Source organism: Palaemon carinicauda, chromosome 1 (assembly GCF_036898095.1).
Source record: "Palaemon carinicauda isolate YSFRI2023 chromosome 1, ASM3689809v2, whole genome shotgun sequence".
Taxonomy (NCBI): Eukaryota; Metazoa; Arthropoda; class Malacostraca; order Decapoda; family Palaemonidae; genus Palaemon; species Palaemon carinicauda.
The window spans coordinates 98,296,101-98,321,987 of record NC_090725.1 but is presented as its reverse complement, the minus strand read 5'-3'; the positions used below and the strand labels follow the sequence as shown (position 1 = coordinate 98,321,987).

The following is a 25,887-nucleotide window of genomic DNA, read 5'->3' as shown; positions in this document are numbered from 1 at the left end:
TTTCATGTGGCAAAAATATTATATGTAGGAAAATTGAAATTATAGTAAAAAATATTTAAATACATGATCAAATTTCCTACCTGAAATCTTCAGTGGTAGCTTTCATTTCTTTCCATGTTTTGTTCAAAAGCACAATGCAAATTGAAAATAGCTCTTCAAATGCATGATCATGAGAGAAAAACATTGGATAGAAGGTTTGGCCTTGTTCAGAGGGAACATCTCCAATCTGGAATAAAGTAAAAGGATGGTATTAACCAAAAATTTTGAACTACATAATATACCAAAATTCTACAAATTACAAAACAAACCATGTAGAAAATAGATTTTGTGGTGATAATGGTTCTTTTACATTATACATGTATACACTATCTTACTATTACACTAGAATTTTGTAAAGACTTGCAAAAATGACTAGTTTGGAAGTAATTTGTATTTTGCCTAACAATAAGAACCTGTAGTTATTTATACGGGATATTATTTTCAGTGAAGCTGAAAGGCGAGCCATTAGATTTTAAATGAGGGTTAACCACACACCAACTAGTTAGCAGGGGGGAGGGTACAAACTACCCCTCTCACTTACACACCTGGCTTGAGAACCCACTTTGCTTAGAGGTAGGACTTCAAGGGGGACTGGTACTGGTGTGCCAATCTGTGTAAATAGCTACAGGTTTGTATCGTTAGGAAAAATACAAATTACTTCCAAATTTGTCATTTATTCCGATACTAAATACAAACCAATGCTATTTATAGGGGATGACTTACCCTTTAGGAGGGTGGAAGTCCTTGCCAAACTGGCTTTCGGCTTTGACCCGGGGTTTCCCCTTTATGTGGTTTGCAAATAATTGGTGGAAACCCTAAACCTCGTTAAAATCATGCTATCTATGGTCAGCGGCCTACACAAGCTGTGTGCTTGTGATGCTAGCAATGTGACTGTCAAGGTAAGAATTCTTCCAAGTCATAGGAATCTTCAGTGGTACCAAGACATACCCAATATCCCCCAAGTTATGGAATGAGGGCGCAACAATATTGAAACAATACCAAGTTACACAAGGGAACAATGGTTTACCTGCAGTTGGTTGAAGTCAGCTTTAGAGGACCCTAGGTGCTGATTAGCCAAGAGAGGGGAGGATGAAGAAAAGGAGCCAGTCATTCTTAATCATTCATTCAGACTAATCCTGGGTAACCTTTGCCCTCAATCCTCTCCTACTTGTACATCAAGGAGCTTGAGATGTTGAGAGGACTGGCCGGTTAATACCATTTTTTAAGGACAGGACTTTGACATTCATACTACTTAATAATGTGACTTAGAACATCTCCAAACCACAAAGGAGTTTTGCCTCTGACCTTTGGTTTTGCGACTCCAGGGCGATTTATCCTGAAAATTAGTTTTTCAAATTCTATCTACTGCCTTCAAATTAATATTTAGACCTGGGATTACTACCCTATATAGACCTGATGTAGACCTCCAATCAAATTAAGTTTTTTTTTAAGTTATTTTTATGCTAGATATGAATTTTTTCATTATGGTAAAAAAAAACCTTAAAATCAGGGGAAAAAATTAAGGAAAAAAAACTGGAAGGGCTACATTTGATTGTTTTATAATGTCTTTTTAAGTTATATATCAAATTTCAATACTATATCTTTAAAATCAAGGGAGAAGATAGAATTTGAAGGTCAATATGTATAGTTTTGAGATACGGGTGTTCAAAGTTGTTTTTTGTACTTTTACAAAGACAATATCAATAAATCATGATTATTATGAATTTTATATTTCTTTTTGGATATCAATAAACCAAAACAAAGTTATTTATCATAATTTAATCATAAATGAAGATCCCTTTGCTCAATATCTTGCTTCTTTAGGCAAGACGGTCGCTCCTTCATCATCTCTCTCCTTCACTAACTCCGTTTATTTCCCCAATATTACCCACTTCTGAACTTTTGCGAATTCTCTTCTTCTTTATGTTTGCGAGATGTTGAGTCTTTTCCTTATTGGCATGATGAAATTCTTGCTGAAACTGAGAAAAACAGACATAAAAACGAGTGAATGTTAGATGTCAAACTCACACGTGTACTCTCTACGAGGTTTCTGGTAGGACTGAGGCCGAAGGGTGTAATTGCCAGGTAATATATCATCTTATGACTCATGGAATCTATACAGATGCCATTGCTCACAACTTTTTTTACATTATAATGTAATAATTATCAAAATTTACGATAACAGAAGAAATACTGCATTTTTTTGTAGGGAACAATATTTAATATCTATCGAGTTACTTTTACTAATTACCCTACAACTATGAAAGTAAGAGGAGTTTTGACAAAATATTTCGTATACGCATTCTCCATTGGCATACAAAGCTCACTGAATTTTTTCAGGATTTTGTGTTTTTCTTCCATTACCACCATATACTGGCATTCTGTCCGGGTCCCTTAAATCAGTTGTTGTGCAGCCACCACAGAACAAATGAAAAATGTTTCCCATGTTCCTGTGGGTTATGTTTTGCAGGTGGTGGGTGGTAAAGGTCGTCTTATGCTTCCACACCCCCGCTTGTAGTACCTGCGCACCGAGTAATTTTGCTTGAACGCCAGGAACGTAGCAATCACTCTGGGTCGACGAGTTGGAGGAGGATTAGGATTCAGTGCCAGGTCAAAGACCTTGCTAATCCAAGCAGAGATGATGTTCTTCGTGATGCTCCTCTTGACTTTCTCCGTGCTAATGAAGAGTGAGGGCACTCGGGGATAAGCTGCAGATGTCTTCTTGAGGTAATATTTTAAATTCCTTACTGGGCATAGCAACAATTGGTCTGGGTCATCGGTTACAGAACAGAGGCTCTTAATCCGGAAGGAATCGAATCTAGGATCCACTACCCCTGGATTCTGAGTCTTAATAATAAACTCAGGGATGAAGCTGAGGCTTACCTCTCCCCACCACCTTGAACGGGCGATGTCAAACAAGAGACCATAAAGTTCATTAACTCTTATGGCCAAAGCGAGTAGGAACATCATCTTCAGAGTAAGGTGGCGATTTGTTGCCTGGCATAATGGTTCGAAGGGGGGACCCTTCAGAGACTGAGGGACCCAAACCATGTTCCAAGGAGGAGGTCTCACTTCCAACTGGGGACAGGTAAGTTCATAACTTTGTATGAGGAGAGAAAGTTCCAGTGAAGAGGAAATATTTACCCTTTTCAGCTTAAAGACAAGTAGAATTCTCTCTGAGTGAGGAGATGCTGGATAGACGCCAGGCGTAAAGTCGTAGAAAAGCTAAGGCTTTGTGGAAGATGTTCGCATGTGGCTGTTTGAGTAGATCGTGTCGTGGAGGGAGCTCTCTTGGGAGCTCTGTTTGGAGCTGCAGAAGGTCCGAGAACCATTCTGAGTGATGCCACAGAGGAGCTATGAGGGTCATCAAGAGATTGACCGACGTTCTAGTCTCGTTGCCACTCTTCTCATCAGACAGAACGGGAAAAAGGCATAAACGTCGATGTTGTCCCACTGTTGTTGGATTGCATCTCGCCAGAGAGCCTTCTGGTCCGGGACTGGAGAGCAGTACAGCAGGAGCCTGTAATTCAAGGACGTCGCGAACAGGTCCACAGTCGGGGACCTCCACAAAGTCAGGACTGTTGGCTACTAGATGATTCAAAGACCACTCAGGGCTCACTATCTAGGTCGCTCTGCTCAGGTTGTCTGCGAGCACATTCTTTTTGCCCGGAATTGAGAGTACTGATAGGATCACTAAGTGGTTTTCTACCATCTCAGGATCTCTACTACCAGATATGATAAGGTCTGCAAAAAGGTAGCACCTTGTTTGTTAATGTAAGCCACTACTATGGTGTTGTCACTCATCAGCCACTACTATGGTGTTGTCACTCATCAAAATCACCAAGTGACCCGCCAGAAACTGTTTAAGGGCCAGGAAGGCTGCCTTCATCTCCAAGATATTTATATGCTGGTACCCTTCGGACTCTGACCACAGGTCTGAGGCTGTGTGGTGTAACATGTGGGCCCAACCCTTCTTTTGATGCATCTGAAAAGAGCATCAAGTCCAGGGGAGAACGAGAGGGTCAACGCCCTTGAGCAGATTCTTGTCTGCCACCCACCATCTGAGGTCTGTCCATTCTTCCAGTTAGACTCTAGCTGCCAATGGAGGGATCGCATCCTGTGGCAACCATTGAGAACTAGACGGACCAGGGATGATATGTCCCCAAAGAGACATAGCCACCTCTGGGCTAGGAGTTCATCTCGTCTGAGCCTCACTACCTTGTCATCTGATGGGAAGACTTTCTGGAGTTCGGTGTTTATGATCATACCCAAGTATACCAGTTGTTGAGAGGGAAGCAGAGACAACTTCTCAAGGTTTACCATGATCCCCAGATCTTGGCAAAGCCTCAGAAGTTTGTCTTAGAGTTGAAGAAGGGTTGCCACCGAGTCTGCTAGAATCAGCCAGTCGTCCAGGTATCGTAGGAGAAGAATGCCGATTCTGTGAGCCCAAGATGACACTAGGGCGAACACTCTCCCGAAGACCTGAGTACCGTGGAAAGACCGAAGCACAGCACCTTGAACTGGTATTTTTTGTTGTCTAGTATGATCCTTAGATATTTCCTTGAAGACAGATGGATTGAGATCTGGAAGTGTGTGTCCTTTAGGTTCAGTGGACACATGAAGTCCTATGGACTTACTGCTTGTCTAATCGTGTCTGCGTCTCCAAACTGAAAAGAGTTTGTTTAACAAACTTGTTCAAAGCTAAGAGGTCGATGACTGGTCTCCAACTTCCAGACGCCTTTTTCACAAGAAAGAGTCGACTGAAGTAGATTGGGGAGTTGTCACGGGCCTCTTGGATAGCACCTTTCTCCAACTTGGTCTGGACTTCGGCCCTAAGGACCAACTCCTTTGCCGATCCCTTCGCATAGGAGCTCAATAAAAATGGACAATTGGTCAGTGGAGGGAGATGGAGTAAACAGGACATGATACCCTGAACGAATCTCGGAGACCATCCAGGGCTCGGCCACGAGCTGCGTCCACCTCTGCCAGCAGCGATGCAGGTATCCCCCACTGGTGGACAAGTGGGAGGATTGCCCATCCTAGTGGTTGCGGCCTCAACCACCTCCTCTAGAATTCTTCCCTTCACGCAAGGACTCGATGCTCTTCCGCTCCTTGGCAGGAAAGGGCCTCATAGACACCTTGGCTGGAGCCGATGTAGCAGCTGTCCTGTTCGACGGTGGTTTCAGCTGTTGTTTCTTCTATGGAGGTGGTGGTCAACAGGGATGAGATGTCAAGGCCTTATGAAGAAAGGAGTCCTGGCTGGACTTCTTCCATCTTTCCGCAGCCCACTCGACGTCTTCTGGACTGAACAGGGAGGAACCCTCCAGAGATGAGTTCCTCAGTCTCGTAACTTCTTTGCGTGTAACCTTTCTGACACCAAGTCTCTTCGCCGGAGGATAGTGTTCGCCCACAAGTTCATGACTTGGTGGGAAAGGAACTCGAGTGTTTGAGTTCCCGATAGTAGAAAGGTTTCCATCGCCTTCCTTGAGCTCTCCTTGGACCAGTCCTTGGTCCTCATAAGGTGTCACACTGATCACAACCAAAGATCTAGCCACGAAGTAGCCTGCATGGCGAACTTCGCCACCTTCTCCTGGTTTAGGATCTCTGAAGCCAAAAATGAGACCTGTAGGACCGAGTCTATCGAATGAGATCCCACTAGTCAGTGCCTCTAACGAGTGGTCTAGAGGCAGTGCTGGAAGAGGCTCGATGAAAATCTCGAAGTACCTACTCTGCTGCACAAATGGCAGTGAAAGAAGTTTCGAGGATGAGCCTGCCTGGAGGGAGCTGAAGGAGCCTGTGATCTGCGAGAACGCCTTATGACGGGCACTCATCAGACCCTTAGACCAGGGCAAGGTTGCATTGGTCTTGGGGGACTTCTGACTGCCATAGACATGGTTAAAGACCGTTTCTCTGCCCTCTCGAGGTGCCACCGCTGGGTCAGATAATCCATTGATAGCCCCCATACAGGCCAAGACCTGGCAGAAGGCATGCTCTGACTCCTCCTGCTCAGCCTCTGAAAGCTTCGGAAAAGCAGTACAGTGGAACCTCTACACACGAACGTATCTACATCCGAATTTTCCAACATCTGAAGTAAAATTCGAGCAATTTTTCGACTCTACACCCGAATTTCATTTCGACACACGAAGTAAGCAATTTACGTCGTACCGGTTGTATCCGAATTTTTCGACACGCGAAGTACAATTCGAACACGTTCCTACTCTACACCCGAATTTTTTTTCGACACCCGAAGTAAACAATACCCGTGCACGTAGATGGTACTCATAGCGCCAGATGTATTTCTTATTTCCGCCGATAGAAGGCAGCATTTCTACCTCGGAGGGACCCTCAATTAGCGTGGCTTGGGACATTCCTCTGTTCTCGTCAGATTTGTGTGGTTGTGCCCTGTGCGTTCTGCTATTAACTGTGTTTTAATCGTGATTTTTTACGTTCATCCTTTTACGGTATTTTAGGTAAATCACGGGTCCTAAAAGGCTTAGTTTCGCAAGTGGTAGTGGTAGTGGTGAGAAAAGGAATAAGGAAATGCTTTCTTTAGAAGTAAAGCAAGGAATTATTGAAAAGCATGAATGTGGCGTCCGTGTGAGTGAACTTGCAATAGGTTCGGCGCAAATAAAAGAGGTGTTAGGAAAATATCAAGACGTGGTCGACTTCATCGATAAATACCATCCAAAGAAATTGCAGGTTTGTCGTGTAGTTGCGCAGTTTGATGATGTTTCCCTAACTTATTTTCGAAACATTCTGAAAAGCTGTACCAAGCAACTTTCTATCGATAGCTTCTTTAAAAAAACTACAAAGCAAACTCGTGATGAAGAGGATGGAAGTGGTTCAAAGAAAACGGCAAAAAGTGAAGAGAAAAAAATTCAATCAATTCTAAGTGGAGAGAGTGAAAGTGATTAAAATTAATCATCAAAAAGAAAAAAAGAAAATGTAAAAAAAAAAATATAAAATATGAAAATAAAAAAAATAAATAAGCTAAGTTAGGTTAAAGTTCACTTAGTGTAAGTTAGAATAAGTTACGGTAGTGTACGTTTATCGTAGTCAACCTCTCTACCTCCTCGCCGCCCGTCCGTCTCCTCTCTGCGTAGCAAGACCAACAACACCTGCACTGGACTTCCTAAGGTAAAGTGACGCTAAAAACCCATTTATTATTTATTATTTCTTGATCATTATTCTTTTTTACATGTCTATTATCTAATTTAGAGTGCATATTGACATGTGTAATTATGTGTAGTAATCTATTAAGGAGTTATCATAGGTTTTTGGCCTCAACCACGGATTAATCCTATTTCAATGTATTCTTATGGGAAAATTCGTTTCTACATCCGAACATTTTCTACATCTGAAGTCGGTTGTAGAACGGATTAAATTCGTATGTAGAGGTACGACTGTATTAGGTAGATGGTTGTCGTCGTCATCAGTCATCCACCCACTAGACATCATCCCGAGATAAGTATAAATTGTTCGTTGCATGATGGCCTTTGCTTACTGACAGCCCTACAGGGTTTAAAGATGGTCTTTCAGACCTTCTGAATGTCTAAATGTTCCTGCTGAGGACTTGGGTAGCGTCTTTGCAACCTCCAGCTCCTTGTGAGGAGGAAAGAAAACCTCCAGAGTTAAGATCTTGGAAGGTCTTCCCTTCGAGACTCACCTGCTGAAGGAGAGAAGTCTTTCCGTAGGGGTTTGGAGGTCGGTCAGAACTCAGGTGGAACCACCTTGATGGGAGAGGGGTGGAAAGCACCCATCAGAGACTCTTAGCTAGCTGGAAGGTGTAAGCCTACTCAAGGAGGAGTGGCCACAATAATGCTGAGCCTTCGCTTAGACGTATGTACTGGCGTCAGCTTAATCCTGGGTGAGTCCAGCCATTCGGGTACTCCTCTCTTCCTCTTCAGGGGAGAGGTGGAAGAAGCCTTGGGTCCGCTGGAGGAGAGAATTAATTTTTTCAGCGGAATCCTGGGTGTCCTGGTTGGTAGAACGGGAGGAACACCTCCTACAAAGGCCTGGTGGATGTCCTAACCAGAGCACTGAACAAAAGTTCATGTCCCACAGCGGCGCTGTCTGAAAGATCCCCTGAGAGGATTGAAGCTGAGGGTTTCTGAAAAGGAGGCACATTCCTACCCGAATTAATCGACGACCGGACAGAAGCGGATGGTTAGAGTTTTGTAGGTTCCACCTTACGGGGGAAAGGAACAGGTCGGTTTGCTGGTTCCTTGGGCTCCTTGAAAGTCGGGCCATCGGGAGTTATCTGTCCAGCGAGATGATCTGCAAGGAGAACATGATGGTCAGCGCTTGCAGGCCGGAGAACGAGAAGATGAACCTCTACAAGGCATGGGCGAATGGCGGGATGGCGAGTGCCAATGCACCAGCGAGCGACGAGAATCTCACAAAGAACAGTGCCATGAAGACTGAATGACGATGTTCTGGCGAACGATAGCTGGTTGGAGATCGCTTAGGAACTAGTGAACGACAGCAAGCTGGTGAAAAATGGTATTTTTATTATAAAATAAATTTTTAAATATACTTACCTAGTAGTTACACATATATAGCTTTAATCTCGCGTTTCGACGCGTCATGACAGAAAATTCAAAATTCGTGGCGATCGCCGCCATGACAGCAAATGGTCATACATGAGTGCCATCACTCGTAGGCTGACAGAACCATTCCCAACAATCTTCAGAAATTCCATGTCTCTGTTTTCAGAGGGGAGGAGGGAGGGTCCTTATATATATGTAACTACCACGTAAGTATATTTAAAAATTTATTTTATAATAAAAATACCATTTTTAAATATGTAACTTCCCTGGCAGTTACATATATATAGCTGATTGACACCATAGGTGGTGGGTTGAAAACCTCATCCCATTAGGAATTTGTATAATTATTAATCACTACAATTAGTAGTACTAACAATCTGGTTCTAGCCTGATAAGGAATCTGGCTTCACAATGATACTGCCTCATTTCGCCTGCATTCCTTAAGAGACTCAGCGTCCACTCTGTGGGTTGTAAAAGTCTCTTGGGGCTGCCACAAGGTCCACGACCCTTAGAGTGGCTAGACCACCACCCTTGCAAACCTGGCATAGCCAAGGATACTGATTCTGGCATTACAACCTGATAAGGAAGCTGCCTCATTTCGCCTGCATTCCTTGAGAGACTTATCGTCCACTCCATGGGCTGTAAAAGTCTCTTGGGGCTGCCATAAGGTCCATTACCCTTAGAGTGGCTAAACCACCACCCTTGCAAACCTGGCATAGCCAAGGATACTGAATCTGACCACCTACTCCAAAGTTTAAAAAAAAAAAAAAAAAAAAGGCAAGGGTATAATAAAAGATTATAGGGTAGAGGCAGTAGACCCTTCTCCAACTACGACGCCAGAGGTAACATACGGACCCAGGGAACAGCAATTCTCAAACTGGGTCTGGACGGCTTTGAGATATCAGTCTGAGAAGACTGATTTCCTTCGTCCGAAAGTAGGCTCCAAAATTGACTTCATTTTATTGTTTGTAAGCCATAAAAATTGCTAAAGCTCTAACCTCGTGTGGTTTTACCTTAAGGATAGGGAAAACTTCTTACTCACAATCCTGGAGAGCTTTCCTTATTAAATCCTTAATGTAAAAAGTCAGGGCATTCTTTGATAAAGGCAAAGAGGGCTTTTTAACTGAGCATCAGAGGCTGACTGTCTCGTCTTTGAAAAGAAAGCCTAGCTGAAGGGAGCACATTGCATTGTCTCCATTAAAGCCCACCTTCTTGCTGATGGCTTTTAACTCTCCTATTCTTTTGACTGTAGCCAACGTAATTAGGAAAAGAGTCTTCTTGGTAAGATACTTCCAAGACGCCTTGTCCAACTGTACAAACGTACTTGAGGTTAAAAAGGCCATGACTTTATCCAGGTTCCACGAGGAGGTTGGATTGTCTTTCCTCTTAGTCGTCTCAAAAGATCTAATGAGATCTGAGAGATCATTGTTACCTGATAGGCTAATGTGTCGGTTATGAAAGACGGAGGTTAGTATGCTGCGGTAACCCTTGATGAAAGGTACAGCTAGCTTCTCTTTTGTACGCAGATACAAATAGAAAAACTCTGCCTATATTGGCTATAGAGGTATTGGTAGAGGAAAGTCTATTATTCCTGTACCACCCTCTAAATATGTCCCACTCGGACTAGTAAACCCTAATAGTTGGTAATGATCTGGGTGTATCTACCAGCCACTCCATCATCTCTGCAACCCAATGTCTCATGGGCCAAAAAGGAGCTAACATGGTCATGTGGACATTGGGTGAATCCCTGAATCTTTTCCGGACTCTGACCAGAATCTTGAATGGAGGAAAAACGTACAAGTTTAGACCTTCCCAGTTCCGAAGAAAAAACGTCCACTGCGACTGCTTCCTGGTCTGGTACTGTAGAGCAAAAAACCGTCAACCTCTGTGTCATTTGTGAGGCGAAGAGGTCTATCAAGTGTTGACCCCACAACATCCAAAGGTTGGTGCACACCTCGTGATGTAGGGTCCATTCTGCAATAAGAACTTGTTTTCTTCTGCTGAGCAGATCCATCCTGACGCTTTTCTCCTCTTCTAAAAGTGAGTAATTAGTGTTTGGTGAATGGCCACTAGCTCTTTGATATCTATGCGTCATTTCCTCTGCGACTCTATCCACAGATCCCTGTCGAGAATCGTATGCGTCAAACAGGGACGACATCGACTTCTCTAGTTTAGACAGACCAGACACTTGAAGCGTGCCGTGTGCGCGAACTAAACCGTGTGCTGATTTCTGCGAGGGATCGTCAACCGTAGCCGGGTGACCACCAGGGGAAAGTCCTTGCAACATTTCCGGAGTGCCTTGAGCGCGATCTGAACTGATTATCATCCTCAGAAAAATGAAATTCTGTGAGGGAGATAGTTAAGATTTTGCCCGTTTACCATCAGGCCTAACTGTTGCATTAAGGGCATTATCCTTTGAAGAGCTTCCAGACACTTTATTTGTGATTCTGCTCTAGTGGTCAGTCGTCCAGTTGCAAAAAAAAACCCTACTCCCTTTATGTGAGGCCAGGGAGTCAGATTGGACATCGCCCGGGTAAAACACGTACTTGTACAATTGACTGACGTCCAGAACAGGTTTTCATCTCCCCTTGAGCTTTTTGGAATTAGGAAAAGTATGTTGTAAAAACAACTCCGAGAGAGTGTCCTCTACAATTCTATGACTGATTTCAACAGCATAAGGCTCAATTGTTCTTAAAGAGCTGCTGCTTAGTAACCTGTAACCTGAGTGGACTGTTGACAATTCTAAGGGTATTGACGACATGGGAGGCATAAACCGACAATTCTAAGGGTATTGACGACATGGGAGGCATAAACCGACACACTTTTTGATTCGGTTTGTCTTGAGATTTTGCGAGTTTGACCTCCAGTCGTAATCCTCTGAGTTCCCCTTGAAGGGGCTCTCCCACGAAAACACTGACAAGTGGGATGAGCCTCCTTTTGTAACCTTACTAAGAAACTAGTTGGAAGGATCTATTTAGCAGTCCAAGACAAAAAATCTGGCGCAGCCTGTTAATCTCCAAATAAGGGACAAACCTGCAGATAAAAAGGAACAACACATAGTCCTCTTTTTAAGAAACTCCTGCCGTGAAAAGGGATGGAAAGTTCGATGGGGCCATCCCTCTCAGACTTATCCAGACAGGCAATCAGATGCATCTGAGCCTCGTTCATAGAGTCTGTGGCTTCTGCGAGAGTTCCGAGAGTCCAGTCCGTAATGCTGAAGACTTCTATTGACTAAAAGTTTCCTTCAGCCGATGGTCCATTTCACAATTGGACCACATAAACTTCGACTTGCTCATTGTTGAAGTGAGGAGTCAGCAGGTCTGGAGAAGTCTCCTTGGGAAGAGGCAGGAACTCCCAAACCAAGAACTTCCCCCAGATGAATACCACCAACTAGATCTGGAAGCCAGTCGAGTTTGAGGAAAAGAAAAAGGAGGTCTTCCCTAGATCCTTTCTCTTGGACGTCCCTTGGTTGAGAGATGAGAAAACTCTCTTAACATATCTAGACAGGACCATATTCTTGAAGGAGGATGTTTCTTTTTTTTTTCTTTTTAAACTCAGCTGTCTGTAATGAATCCTGAGATTCGTCTTTTAATTCGGCTAATGGAACATCGATTCCATGATTCGAATGAGTAGGAGACAAAATGGCGTCATCCTGTCGGTTATTGTCTTCCAAAAAAATTCATCTTGTCCTGAAGAAATCTCGTGAAGGATATTCTCCAGTTGCGAAGAAGCATTATTTATGTACTGTAAGCTTTGAGGGAGAGACAGGTTCCAGTGCTTCATGCATAAGATCATCATGCTGTAAGGAAGCAATAACATCTGTAAAACCATGCGAGGGAAAATTTTGATCGCGTGCGTCCAGCATGCATTTAGCATGTTGTATGTCAACTGCGTGACGTGAGGGAGTGTTAGTTGTGTGTTCAGAAAATCGCGAAGGAGAGATAAAAAACTTGTCTATCCTGTTGCGAGGACAAGTACCGACCATATGAGTCCATCATGGGTCCAGATTGAGACTGTTGTATGTTTCCATGAGAGGTATCAGACTAATGCATTAGTCCCGAATGCCGCGAGTCTGCCGCGAGCCGTGAGGAAGCCTTAGTGTCGCGTTCAGTCAATCGCAAGGAAGAGACAACTGTTTGTCTGTAGTGACATGGGACAAAACCTGACTGCATGCATCGAGCATATGTCCAGACTGCCGCATGCGTCTACTTTGCCGTGAGTTTCCAGACTGCCGCATGAGTCCCGAATGCCGTGAATCTGCCGTGAGCCGTGAGGGAGAATCAGTATCGCGTCCAGTCAGCGGCGTAAAAGAGGCAACTGTTTGTCTATAATGACGTGGGGACAAAAACCTGACTGTCTTCATCCAGCATATGCCCAGACTGACGCATGCGTCTAGGTTGCCGTGAGATTTCAGACTGATCAGTTTGCCGTGAGCTGTCCGCGTGTAGCATGCGTCCGTTTGAACGGTAGTCGCACGTCCCGATGCACCTGAAGGTGAGACAACTGCTTGACTATCTTGTTGAATGGATAAATTTTGACTGTCAAAGTCCAGCATACGACCAGGCTGGCGTCTGCGTCCAGAATGCCGTGAGGGAAAGAGCAGACTGGCGTCTGCGTCTGCCGTGAGGGAGAGACCAAACTGGCGTCTGCGTCTGCCGTGAGGGAGAGACCAGACTGCCGCATGTGTCCGCCCTAACGCTTGCCGCATCGCGAGCTGATCGCTGCGAGGGAGCGTTACGGAGTATCGGATAACTATGCTGTCCGATACTATCGGAAGACCGTTTTCTTGGTCTATTGCTGTCCTTTAGATTCTTTTAGGTGTAATTATTCTGCCCGAGAATCGTAAGTGTTAAACAGAGACGAAATAGACCTCTTTAATTCAGCCAAATCAGATATATAATGAGCGCCGTGTGCGCTAACTGAACGATGTAGTGATCGCTGAGAGGTATCGTCAACTGTCAATACTTCTAGCGCGCCTTGTGCACGATCTGAATCGTGTATCGATTGTTGTGAGAGATTCCCCCCGAGAGACCAGACTGGCGTCTGCGTCTGTCAACAGTACTGGCGTCTGTCCAGGTGGTTACCAGGGGAAAGACCCTGTGACATTTCCCAATCTGGGGGATGGGAAGGAGCGTGTACCGACGTAAACTGAGCACCTTCTCCATCCGACGGACTATGCATCTTACGTAATTGTTTCGGTGTTGACACGTAATCTTCGTCCGAAAGGAACACCTCCGTTGAACACCAGTCACTGCAGGAGGGTTTATTAGGAGACATACGTCTCTTGCGTTTAGAATGTAGTGGTTGGCTCCAACTACGTCACGATTTTGCGTCCGACTAAGACGCATACATTTTAACCTCGCTTTTATTGTTGAGATGGAACGATCTGTACATTGTTAACATGATCGCTCGAGGGGACGTCCATTCGGTAATCAAGGTCTGTCATATCCTTTGGCCTTTCGACATTCCTTCTCCCAGGGGTTGGGGAGCATGAAACGAGGTCCCCGGGTGGGATTATGACGGACACGAACAGACGCACCCTCCACTGAACTGACATTGAACACTGGCACTTTTAATTATTACACATTAGATATTAATAGACCTTTCCGTTGCAAGAGATTATACTCTTTCGTCAAAGGCTAGAAAGAAAATACAATAGAATACATGATTAATATTAATATTCTCAACATCGAAATATAAAATAACGATACAAGAAATTGTGAAAACAAAAAACGATTGTCAAGAGTAATATGTATCATAGATTGACTGCATTGCGTCATTATATGTGCTATTGAATACTAGCACTTTAAATTATTTCACATTAGATCATAATAGATCTGCCAGTTGCGAGAGATCATCCTCTTTAGCCAACGGCCAGAATGAAAATACAATAGGATATATGAATAATATTAGTATTCTCAAAAGCGAAATATTAAATAACGATACAAGTATTGTGAAACAAAAACGATCGTTTAATATCTGACATCTCCCTTAGAAATACTACAAGCGTAAAATGACTGTACGCTCGAGAAAAACTCTAAATCGAAAATTGACTAAGGGAAATATACTAATAGGACAAATATATACAGTACTTGAAAATAATATATTTCCCTATATTATAAACATACTTATGCTTAGTAAGCTAATATTTTAAAAATTTCTTGCAAGAAAAGAAAATAAATCACATAATGCAAGTCATACTATGTAGATTACGTTACAAAATAGTGACATCACAATGTTCAATGTAGAAAATATCTACCTTCCATTATAACTTTGAGTTGTTCGATAATAAAGTAAGGGGGGAAAAAAAAAATCTTTGATCCCTCAAAGTACGAACAAGGAACGAAAACAAATACATACATGCTCCCTGCTAGTTATAGTGTGGGAAGTAAGAGCAGCCCAAAAGCCGTTCTAGCCCAACACCCAAAGTTTAACAACAGAAGAACCATTACTGGGTTTGAAAACTTGTATATCCTGTAAAATCAAATTCAATTAAACTGTCCAAGTTGGACCAGCAAAAAAGCTATCCTATGCAATATCTTCGATAGTTGAAAGGCAGCGAAAGCTATTAACAATAATCAGACAAAAGGTACTTCACCAAATCGTAGAATAAAGTAAAAAATCCACGAAATGAATTCCCGAGGTGTTGATTCGATCAACGACAGAGAATTTCTGAAGATTGTTGGGAATGGTTCTATTAGCCTATGAGTGATGGCGCTCATGTATGACCACCTACTGTCATGGCGGCGATCGCCACGAATTTTGAATTTTCTGTCATGACGCATCGAAACGCGAGATTAAAGCTATATATAGGTAATAACCAGGGAAGTTACATATTTAAAACTTAGGAATCGGCGAGAGGCAAGTCACAGGAGTGACGAGCAGTTGTCATTGACTATCTTCTAGTGAACAGCGCACAGCAGGCAAATGCCGAGAAGCTGGTGAATGGCGAGCAGAAAAAGAATGCTGGTTAACTACCGATCGCTCAGTCTTTGGAGATTGGTGAGTTGTTGGCAAACGACGAAGTGTCGGAGAATGACGAGCAGCTGGTGATTGACGGTGAACTGGTGAACGGCGAGCTGTTGGCGATCGGCGAGAAGCCAGAAAATGGAGAACTGCCAGACGAGTCCCAGGTAATTGACGAGGGGCTGGGGGACTGCTGACATTTGGAGAATCCCAAGCTGAAGGAGCTACATGAGCAGTCGGAGAATATGGCAATTCAATGGTAACAGGCGACAGCTGTTCGGCGGCGAGAGGTCGGAGAGTGACGTTGGACTGGGGAATGCCACAAGGCTGTCAAACAGTGAGTCAGGGAGACTCTGATAAGGCAAGCGAGAGTCAGGAACTAGCAGACTGTCGGCGAGGCTGACGACTCTTCAAGCTGACGACCTCTAGGTGAGAGCTGCATTCTAGGTAACGAGGGTTGTGGAGTCGGAAAGAGGTGAGGTCCTGGCGAGTGACAATCCTCCGAAGGGGATCGTACAGCAGATGAATGAGAAGAGCCGAAGAGACATCTCTTACCCAGAGGTGAGGAAGAGCATCTGAGGTGACGAGGAAAGCCACGAACTAAGCGAGCTCTCCGATGACAATGACGATCCTCCGCAGGGGTGAACTGCTCAGCGGGAGGACTTCAGGAAGATCCCCGGTGGGGTGTCTATAGGGGGGGGGATCTCACTCTAAGGCAGGATGCCCCCATGCAGGAGAGGATTGCCTCAGACTTTGCTCCGCCAGGAAGCACGGAGGGAAGCGCAGTCTTCGACAACGGCAAAAGCGGAAGAGGCTAGGCGCGAATCGTCGGCAGACGCTGAAGACAACACCTCAAGATTGCGAAAGCTGACTCTTAGAAGGGACAAGGGATTGACCTCGGAGGATGACAATGATCGCTTCCTCTCCACAACAGGCTCAAGGAGCTAGAAAAGTGCCTTCTTCAAAGGAGGGCTAGTCAAGCCAAGGGATGACCATGCCTGAAACATCAAAAAAAGAGCAGGCCTACCCCTGGGAAGAGGAGGGGCCGCTTCGCTTGGGGAGGAACGAGGTTGACCTGTGGTTAAACGGTCTACACTTCTGTTCAATTTTAATCCTGGGGAAATCGACTGAACAGGAACTTTGGTGTGAGGCTGGGGGGTGGCAGAAGCAGCCTTGATTTTCTTCGACTTCAAGGTAGACCCCGAAGGCAAAGAATCCCTTTTAGCCGCCTTCTTCTGCCGGCACCCAAATTTCTCCCAATAGGAGTAGACCACTCCAAGCATTCAAGGCAAGTATTGTCCTTGTCACAGGGCTGCCCTCTGTAAACGGGACATAACTGATGCGGGTCCGTATCAACGGACGACATAAAGGTCCTGCAGGATCAGCCCTCAGGTCCTGGGCAGATCCGCATTAAGATGGCCAAGAGAGCAAACACACACAGAATACAAAAAGCAAAACAAAAGACTAGTAGGTAATGGCAAGTCAACAATGGTGAGGGGGAAGAGCGGTAACATCTGTTCTCCACCCAAGCCATAAGCAAAGAGGGTTTTCAACCCACGTGTGTGAGTGAGAGGGATAGCTACTATCTCCCACAGGCCCCCTTACTAACAGGTGGGTGGTTACCCCTTGTTAAAAATTTATTGGCTCGTCTTTCAGCTTTGTCGAAAGCAATATCCTATATGAATAGCGTTGGTTTGCATTTAGTGATGAAAAAAATATGAATTTATATACGACAAGGATCTTTAACAGCCGACAGAAAAATCCTTCAGAAGATATGGTCTTTTCCCAAACATCAAATGAAAAAAATTCTGCAAGAATCCAGTTTTTAATGGCAAAAATCTTTAGTAGCCTACATTAAATATACTGTAGTAAATATCTGCTCTAAGTATCATAAATTTTTTCTTCACACAATTTGTTGGTATTTAAGCTTATAAGTTACTCATTGACAAGCTATAGAATGTTTTACTATGGATATAGTGAACAGTATTTCACACTTAATGTGTAACTAATTTTATTAGGAAAAATTTCATTTGGTATTTCAGACTATGAAATTTTGCAATCCTTTTTTTTTATCATATTTCCCAAACATTTGAATTTTTTTTTTTTGTAAATTACATCTTTTTCCTGCAAAAACAGAAATTCTTCCCTTTTTATAAAAACCACTCCTCTAACATTCAATAACAAAATGCCTCCTACAATAATGTATAAATGATCAATAATAACTTATTAGACAAATGTAAAGAACATATTAGCTAAAAGGACATGAAATTACTTATCAAAAATCATTAAAGAACAGGAGTAGGTCAAAAACATAACACAACAATAGAGAATTGCTCAGTGTGAGTTTGAACATTATATTTAATATTCATTGAATGCAATGATGTCAAATCTGACACTGGCATTGGACAAAATAAATAATGATAAACGAGTAGAGTACATCATATTTAAAGAATACTAGTACACCTCTCATTAACCAATTAGCAATAACCCTAGTCAACAGAATCAAACCTGATTAAGAATAAATATGAAAAGCAAGCTTGAACTTGAAGCAGAAGAGGATAACTTGGTCAATTTCTAGATTTACTGAAGTCCCAGATTGGCTGTTCATGTATAAACTGGTTTCATGCAGTAAGAATGTCTGGATGCGAGATCATGCTGTCCCAAAAATGAATAAATATTTCAACATATGGTAGTAAGCCTTATACAATCCCAACAGGATGTAATGTAAGTAATGACATTTTCTTACACATTCCCATGGATAGTGCGCCTTGCATAGTGCAGTATAAGTAATGCCAAATGTTCTCATACATCATTTCACTATGGTTTTACTTTCAATATGCCGATCAGGGTGTAATGTGTAAAAATGTAAAAAGATACTTATTTATTCACATTACCTAGCTCTGCCCACAGTGTGCCATGCATGACACATGGTGTAAATTAAAAAGAAAAATTCAATGTGCCATTTTGCCTCTGCTATATTGTTGTTTGTTTTGTGATTTTAATACTTTCACTTGGCTATCATTCAATCTGGCTTCATCTTTGATGCTTTCCACTCGTTGTATGCATTTAAAAGTGAACCCATCTAAAGACCTTTGAGTCTTGGAAGTTTTGATCTTTTGGGTTGCATAAGCTATTTAACCCACGAAGGATGACCCATCCATATAATGGATGCATTAATTGCCATCAACTTGCGAGCGTCTATATTGTGGATGCATTTTTTTTTCATCCTTTCTCACTCATAGGAATGACTTTAGCTCCGCCTTCTATTGACATCACAGGCTACTTTAACCAATCAGTGATCGTTTACAAAGTAAAGTTGCCAGAAATCTTATACTTTGAGGTTATAGAGTAAGCTAAGCATGCACCGTTGTCGATGGGGTTAGGTTCCGTTTGGCTTATCGATCGAGATTTTGTTATCTGTTGGCGGGATAAAAGATATTGATAAAAGATATTGATTATCTTTATGATTCAGAAATAAGTGCTGATGATTTGAACAGCCATAGTGAGCATGATAATGATGATTATATTACTAATAGTGATGTTTATGACGACGATCTTGACATTGAACCTGTTGCTTCATCCTCTAGCAGAGGCGCTACTAACACAAAAGACATCACTCACAGGAACAATAAAGATTACTTCTAGATTTAGTTCTAAATGCTTATATTATCTATCAGCAAAATACTGATAAACCTCCAAGAGATAATTATGAAAGTTGTAATATTTTTGTAAATCCGCATTACCAAATGGTGAAAAAGTGTCACTTGATATGTTGATAATTTTTTTTTTACCACACTATTACTGAATAGAATATTCTGTTTTTTTTAGGACTTTTTCAAAATTACATTCTTTACAAAATTAGCACTGTTACAACAAATAGGAATAATAAGTTTTGTAATAATCCAGCTTCAAAGTGACTTTGATTTTTCTGCCACTGTGATTTCTAAAGACATCTTTTTTTTATATCCAAAGTAATTAAAAATGTATTAAGCAATAAATGCCCTATTAAAAAAGCTCATCTTCTTGCGGTTTCAATGATACCAAATACTTATATATTAGAGTGAAAAATAATACATTTACAGTTTTTCTTTTCTTTTTTCTATGAATATCAATAAACCGTCGTCGTCCTTTGGCGGCGGCGCCCGTCGTCCTTCGTGGGTTAAGAGGATTAACAATGACTGAAATAAATGACCTAACTACCGTATTGGGCACGCTGCCAAATCTTGATCTGAAGGATCACTGAATAACCAAACATAACTACAGTAGTACCTAATCAGTAATGGGGTCTTCTTACCTGGAGTATCTCGCATAACAACTTGGTCAACTCAATGCTGGCACGACCAAAGGGGCATTCGTGGGAATCGGCACGGTAACAATTTTCAAGAACCAGTTTGGCATATCTGCAAGTATAGGGAATACATTTACCTAAAATCCATTAACTTATATTCATATGCTATATTTAAAACCTAATATCACAAATTTTAAGTAATTTGTATTTTTCCTAACATACTTATCTCTAACTACTTTCTGGAAATCTCCTCTTATCCGACCAGAGTTTTGTGTAGTTTACCATACTTCCGTTTTCTGTGAAGGCTAACCTCAGGCGGAAGGATACGTGCCCTGAGGCAAGTCCCGGGTCAGGGAGCGTGCTAGCTTGGGTCTCGACCATCAGTAAGTTCTTGGTTGTTTAATCACTTAAAGGGTCAGGAAGACACTCGGGGACGGAAGGGCGGGCCATTACCCGAAAGTAGTTCGAGGTAAGTATGTTAGGAAAAATACAAATTACTTAAAATTTGTGATTTGTTCCAACACGGAAACTTACCTCGAACTACTTTCTTAGGAGACTTACACTTTAGGAGGTGGGAGCGTCCTTCTTGGCCCCTAGATCTAGCTAAGCAGGATGCAATGGAACCTAGATAGGAGGCTAGGTTCAGAGACGGTCAGAAAACGAAACGTAGGCGAAAACTACACAAAGAGCTCATGTTAGTGTCTAAGTAACTCACCGGTGCAAGAATTCCTCGGAGACGTGTCCTTTGATGATGTAGTGACTCGAGGTCTTGTGCAGGCTTTACCTGAGTCTATCTCCAAGGGAAAGAGGGGGAAGGAAGAACAAGGGTGTTTTTAAGGAAACGAACCTGTGTCTCTTGGTCTTACTACTCACGATTGTATCTGGGGCTACACCGTTAAATCGCTTGGAGCGCGGAGATGACTGTTCCTATAGAGAATCTGTCTAGGGACTTTCTTGAGCATTCCTTCAGGTAGTGCGTTGTGAAGGTAGACTGGTTAGACCAGGTGCCTGCTCTTAGGATCTGCGCCACTGCCATATTCCTTTTGAAAGCTAGGGAGGTACTTAGACCCCTAATGTGCCAGGAAAAGCCCACACTGCTATAGGCCCTGATAATCACCTGTCTTAGCCAGAAGGAGATAGTGTTCTTCGAAACTGGCTTTTTCACTGTACCTGTGGAGACAAAAAGGCTCTTGATACCAGGACGGAGATTAGAAGTCCTCTCCAGGTATTTCCTTATGGCTCTGACAGGACATAACCTCAAGTCCTCCGGATTGCCCGAACAAGGAATTGCTGGTATTGAGAAGCTCTCAAACTTGGGATCCTAAACTGCTGGATTCTGGGTCTTAGCCACAAAAGTCGGGACGAACTTGAGGGAAATCTCACACCAACCCTTCGCGTGTGAGACCTCGTAAGACAGCCCGTGAATCTCACCCACTCTCTTAGCTGATGCCAGTGCCAACAGGAAGACAGTCTCGAGGGTGAGGTCCCTGTCCACTATGTCTTTCAGGGGTACGAACGGGGGTTCACTTAACATCTTCAGGACCCTTGCCACATCCCACTACGGCCCCCTGATGGCTTGAGGGGGACATGCTTGTTCGAAGCTCTTGATGAGCATGGAGATATGTCTCGAGGAACCCAGATCGATGCCCTTCAGTAGGAAGACTTGTCCTGAAGCTGCACGGACTCCTTTGATGGCTGGGATAGACATACCGACTACATCCCTGAGATGTACCAGGAAGTCCGCAATGTCCGGAATAGAGGCCCTCAACGGCTTGATGTTTCTGGAGGAGCACCACTTCGTAAAGGTGGTCCACTTAGCCTGGTACACCGCTGCCGATGAACGCCACAGATATCCCGACATCCTTTCGGCCGTTCTAGCTGAATAGCCTTCCTTCCTCAGGAGACGCTCGATAACCTCCACGCGTGAAGGCGGAGGGATCAAGGATTGTCGTGGAACCTTTGGAAGTGGGGTTGCCGCAGCAGGTCTGGTCTGTCTGGAAGAGGCCACGGGGGAAGACATGCTAGTTCTTTTAGGTCGGCGAACCACTCTCTCTCTGGCCACCAGGGCGCTACCAAATTCATCTTTAGGTTGTGGGCCATCCTCACTCTGTTGAGCACCTGTCTGAGCAACGCGAAAGGGGGAAAGGCGTATACGTCCAGATTGTCCCACCGGTGTTGAAAGGCGTCCTCCAACACCGCTTTTGCGTCTGGAACAGGAGAACAGAATACGGGGAGTTGTGCATTCAGTCTTGTTGCGAAGAGGTCCATCACTGGCAAACCCCATTTCTGGATAATGAGTTTGGCTACCTCTGAGTGCAGGGTCCACTCAGTTCCCACCGCTTGACCCATCCTGCTGAGCCCGTCGGCCAGGAAGTTTCTTTTCCCTGGACTGAACCTCGCTGCGATCGTGATCTGTTCTGTCGTGGCCCAATCCAGCAGTTCTAACGTGAGATCGCACAGCTCCCTCGACTTCAGTCCTCCCTGCTTCTCTATGTGTGCTACTACTGTGGCGTTGTCGCACATCAACGCCACGGTGTTTCCCAGTAGAAGGTTGACGAACTGTAGGCACGCCTTTCAAACCGCCCTCATCTCCAGGATGTTTATGTGTTGTGCCTTTTCTTCCTCCGTCCAACTGCCTCTTATTGACCTTCCGAGGAGATGGGCACCCCATCCCTCCTTGGAAGCATCTGTGAAGAGAAGCATCTCGGGGGGCTCGGCTGCGAAGGGCATCCCCTTGAGGGTGTTTGTCCGGTCTTGCCACCACACTAGGACTTCTTCCGTTTCCGGGAGAACTGGAACCATCTTGTGGGGGGAATCCGTCTGGTTCCAGAGTCCCTTCAGGTTCCATTGGATGCTCCTGAGCTTGAGTCTCCCCTGGGGAACCAGTTTCTCCAATGACACGAGGTGACCTATTAGCCTCTGCCAGTCCTTTGCTCTCCTGGGTTGTGCCGCCAAGAAAGGGCGGAGGATTTTGTCCAAGTTGGTCAGCCTCTCTTCCGACGGAAAGGCTCTCACTAGACGGGAATCCAGGACCATCCCTAGATAAGTCATCCTGGTGGAGGGTGACAGATGAGACTTCTCTAGGTTGATGGTGATGCCTAGAATCTTGCAGAACTGCAGAAGCTTCACACCTTGATCCCTCAAAACTTCCTCTGAGGATGAAAGGAGCAACCAGTCGTCTAGATAACAAATCAGGCGGATGCCCCGTTCGTGAGCCCACACTGAGACTGTCGCGAAGATCCTCGTGAAGACCTGAGACACTGTGGACAGTCCAAAGCAGAGGGACCTGAACTGCAAGGTCTGGGCACCCCATTTCACCCACAGGTACTTCCTGCTGGAGGGGTGGACTGGGATTTGAAAATAAGCGTCCTAGAGGTCTATGGACATCATGAAGTCCCCTTCCCTCAAGGACTCTAGGACCGACTTCAGGGTGTCCATCTTGAAGTCGGTTTTGCACACAAACTTGTTGAGGGCCGAGAGGTCTATGACCGGTCTCCAACCTCCCATTGCTTTCTCCACCAGGAAGAGCCGACTGTAGAAGCCCGGGCCCAGGTCCCGTACCGTTTCCATTGCTCCCTTCGCCAGCATCGTGGAAACTTCCTCTTGTAAGGCTGTTCTCTTCAAGGGGTCCTTGGGAGCCAACCACTCTGCCCGAATGGCCGGGATCAGGGGCGTAGGTTCTGCCAGAAATGTTAGCCTGTACCCCTCCTTCAACACTGTTACTGTCCACGGGGCTGCTCCGTGGTTTTTCCATGCTTCCCAAAAAAGTCTGAGGCATCCCCCCCTGTGGCTTGGGCAGGAGTAGGGGCCTCTCTCCCTATCTCCTTCTGGAGGCTGAGAAGGAAGTTCTAAAGGAGGCTGGGGCTGATGCTGCTCCCCTACGGGAGGGCTGAGACGGCTGTGACCAAGGAGCAGCTGGGGAGTCTCTCCTGTGCTGGCTAGACGAGGCTCGAGGAGTAGCAGGACCATCGGACGCGGGCCTCATGTGGATGGGCCTCCTCGGTGCTTGAGGTCTAGGAACACTCACCTCCTTCCTCTTCAAGACCTTCTCCATGATCTCTTCTGCCTCCTTCAGGGGAAAGAGGACGTCTTCCCATAGGGGCAGGCTTCTCAGGGCCCTCGTTTCCCTGTCCGGTATCCTCCTCGACAGCTTGCTCAGGAAAGTGTCTCTCCTCCTGAGTACCCAGTTGACTGATTGGGCTAGGGACTGGTAGGACAAGAACTTTAATGCCCTACCTCCCGAGATGATTAGCTCCTTCAGGAGAGCCTGATTCCCCGGAACTGAAAGGTCGTAGGAGGATTGAACACTTACGAGAGTGGAGGCCCACCAATCTAGCCAAGAGGCGACGTTCGCAAGGTCTTTTGCCATCTCCTCCATCATAGTCGACTGAGAGAAGCAGATTGGGGCTGATGAGGCCCTGTCTTCTGAGGCCCCTTGGCTTAAAACTTCGAGGGAGGGTTCCAACTTGCTGGCCCCTGGACGTTGACCCTCTGGAAGGTAGAATTTACTCTGGAACCTCAGTTCCTGGAGCAACTTCGATGAGCTCTGAGACTTGGGGGCCTCTGCATTGCCACACACAATCTTGTTGACGTGAGCTCTACCGAGCCTCACGTCTCTGGCCACTGGAAGAGCCAACGGAGCCCTCCGCTGGGCGGGGGCCTCCATTAGTCTATTGAGGCTAGAGTGCCAGGGATCCTCGTCGGAGAGTTCAGGCTCCTCAATACGATGGTGTCGTCTAATGAGGCCTATCACCCTCCTGTAAGCCGAGTCCTCCGCTTGGGCGCCCTCCACGTCGTCGTCGATGTCCTCCGTCTGGCGGCCTACTTCTCTAGAGGGAATCCCACAGGCGGATGCCTCCGCGTAAGGCTCTGGACGCAGGACGGGCATTGCCGTGGCGGCGGGGGCTCCGTCCTCTGTCTGTCGTTAGTCATTGAGGACGCGGCTTCCGTGGGCTTGCCCGACGGAGGAAGCCGTCTCTCCTTCTCCAGGGTCCGTGGTGCCACTTTTGAGGGCACGACAAGGCTGCCCGTCCGAGGGGGAGACTCCCTCCGCTGGGCGGATTGAGTCGGAACTCTGCGGTCTTACGTCTGTTGGAGGACGTCCGTGAGGCCGGGTCCCTCCGTGGTTCTAGCTTGTGGCTGGAGGAGAACCTTCCTGGGGACTTGTCTCTGGGTCGCCAGCCTGAAGTGCTCGGGACCGAAGTAAGATTCACGAGCTTACTGCGGAGGATGACCGCCCATTCCTCCTCTGGTGATCTGCTCCTCCTGAATTTTCTCCTAGGAGACCTGGAGCGCCTCCTCCCATGTCGAGACCTGGAACGTGACCGAGAACGGGAGTGCCTCCTCCGGGATCTCTCATGCTTCCGTCGGGAATTCCTCCGGTTTTCCGCTTCCAAGGAATAGGGGGTTGTAGCAACCGATGAATCGGAGGACTCTTCATAACCCGTCCGAGGGGCCGGGACCCGAAGAGTGGTCGTCTGAACAGCTTGTTGTCCTACAGAGAGCGCGGGCTGCAGGAACACTTCCAGAGCTGATGACGGTGATCCTGGGGGAGAGCGTGGAAGTTCTACGTTGGGGAACCAGGATCCGAGGCCTTCCTCCAACTTCAACGAGGACCTACAGGGCGTCCTAGGAGGGACCCATTCAAGAGGATCCGCCACCGGTGACTCTTCCTTCTCTGGGGCGCCTTCAGCTGCAGAGGTACCTGAAAACCTGCCCATTTAGCGGGTGAAGAGACAGGGACAGTTTTACTCCATATGGGGTCATCCGAAGAGACATGACCCACGTGCACCAGGGCATCGTCTCTAGGACCCCCACTAAACTCGCCTTGAGGCCCCCCACTTGGCTGGAAAGATGCTGCTACCCCACTATCATGGATAAAAGACTCTTGGGGAAGAACCTCTGGCTTCTTCCCTGCAACGAACTTACCTCGTCCCCTACTCTGGGTAGGGGAAGATGGAAGGGAAACCCTACTCGACGGTCCTTCTGGAGACGTAAAGGGCGAAGAGGTGTTAGCCTTCTTGGGTGAACGCTTGGCAGACTTCT

General features: G+C 45.3%; 1 protein-coding gene across 3 annotated transcripts in view; it reads right to left on the bottom strand.

Annotated features, from left to right (window-relative positions):
* Ced-12 (engulfment and cell motility Ced-12) overlaps positions 1–25,887 on the bottom strand; it is a 185,219-nt gene that overhangs the window by 40,902 nt on the left and 118,430 nt on the right. For all 3 annotated transcript variants that reach the window (XM_068383010.1, XM_068383016.1, XM_068383000.1), the window contains exons 10-11: positions 19,849–19,954; positions 81–226 (exon numbers count right to left, since the gene is read on the bottom strand). In XM_068383010.1, coding sequence (XP_068239111.1) covers positions 81–226; positions 19,849–19,954 — 252 coding nt within the window. The remainder of the gene's footprint in view (positions 1–80; positions 227–19,848; positions 19,955–25,887) is intronic.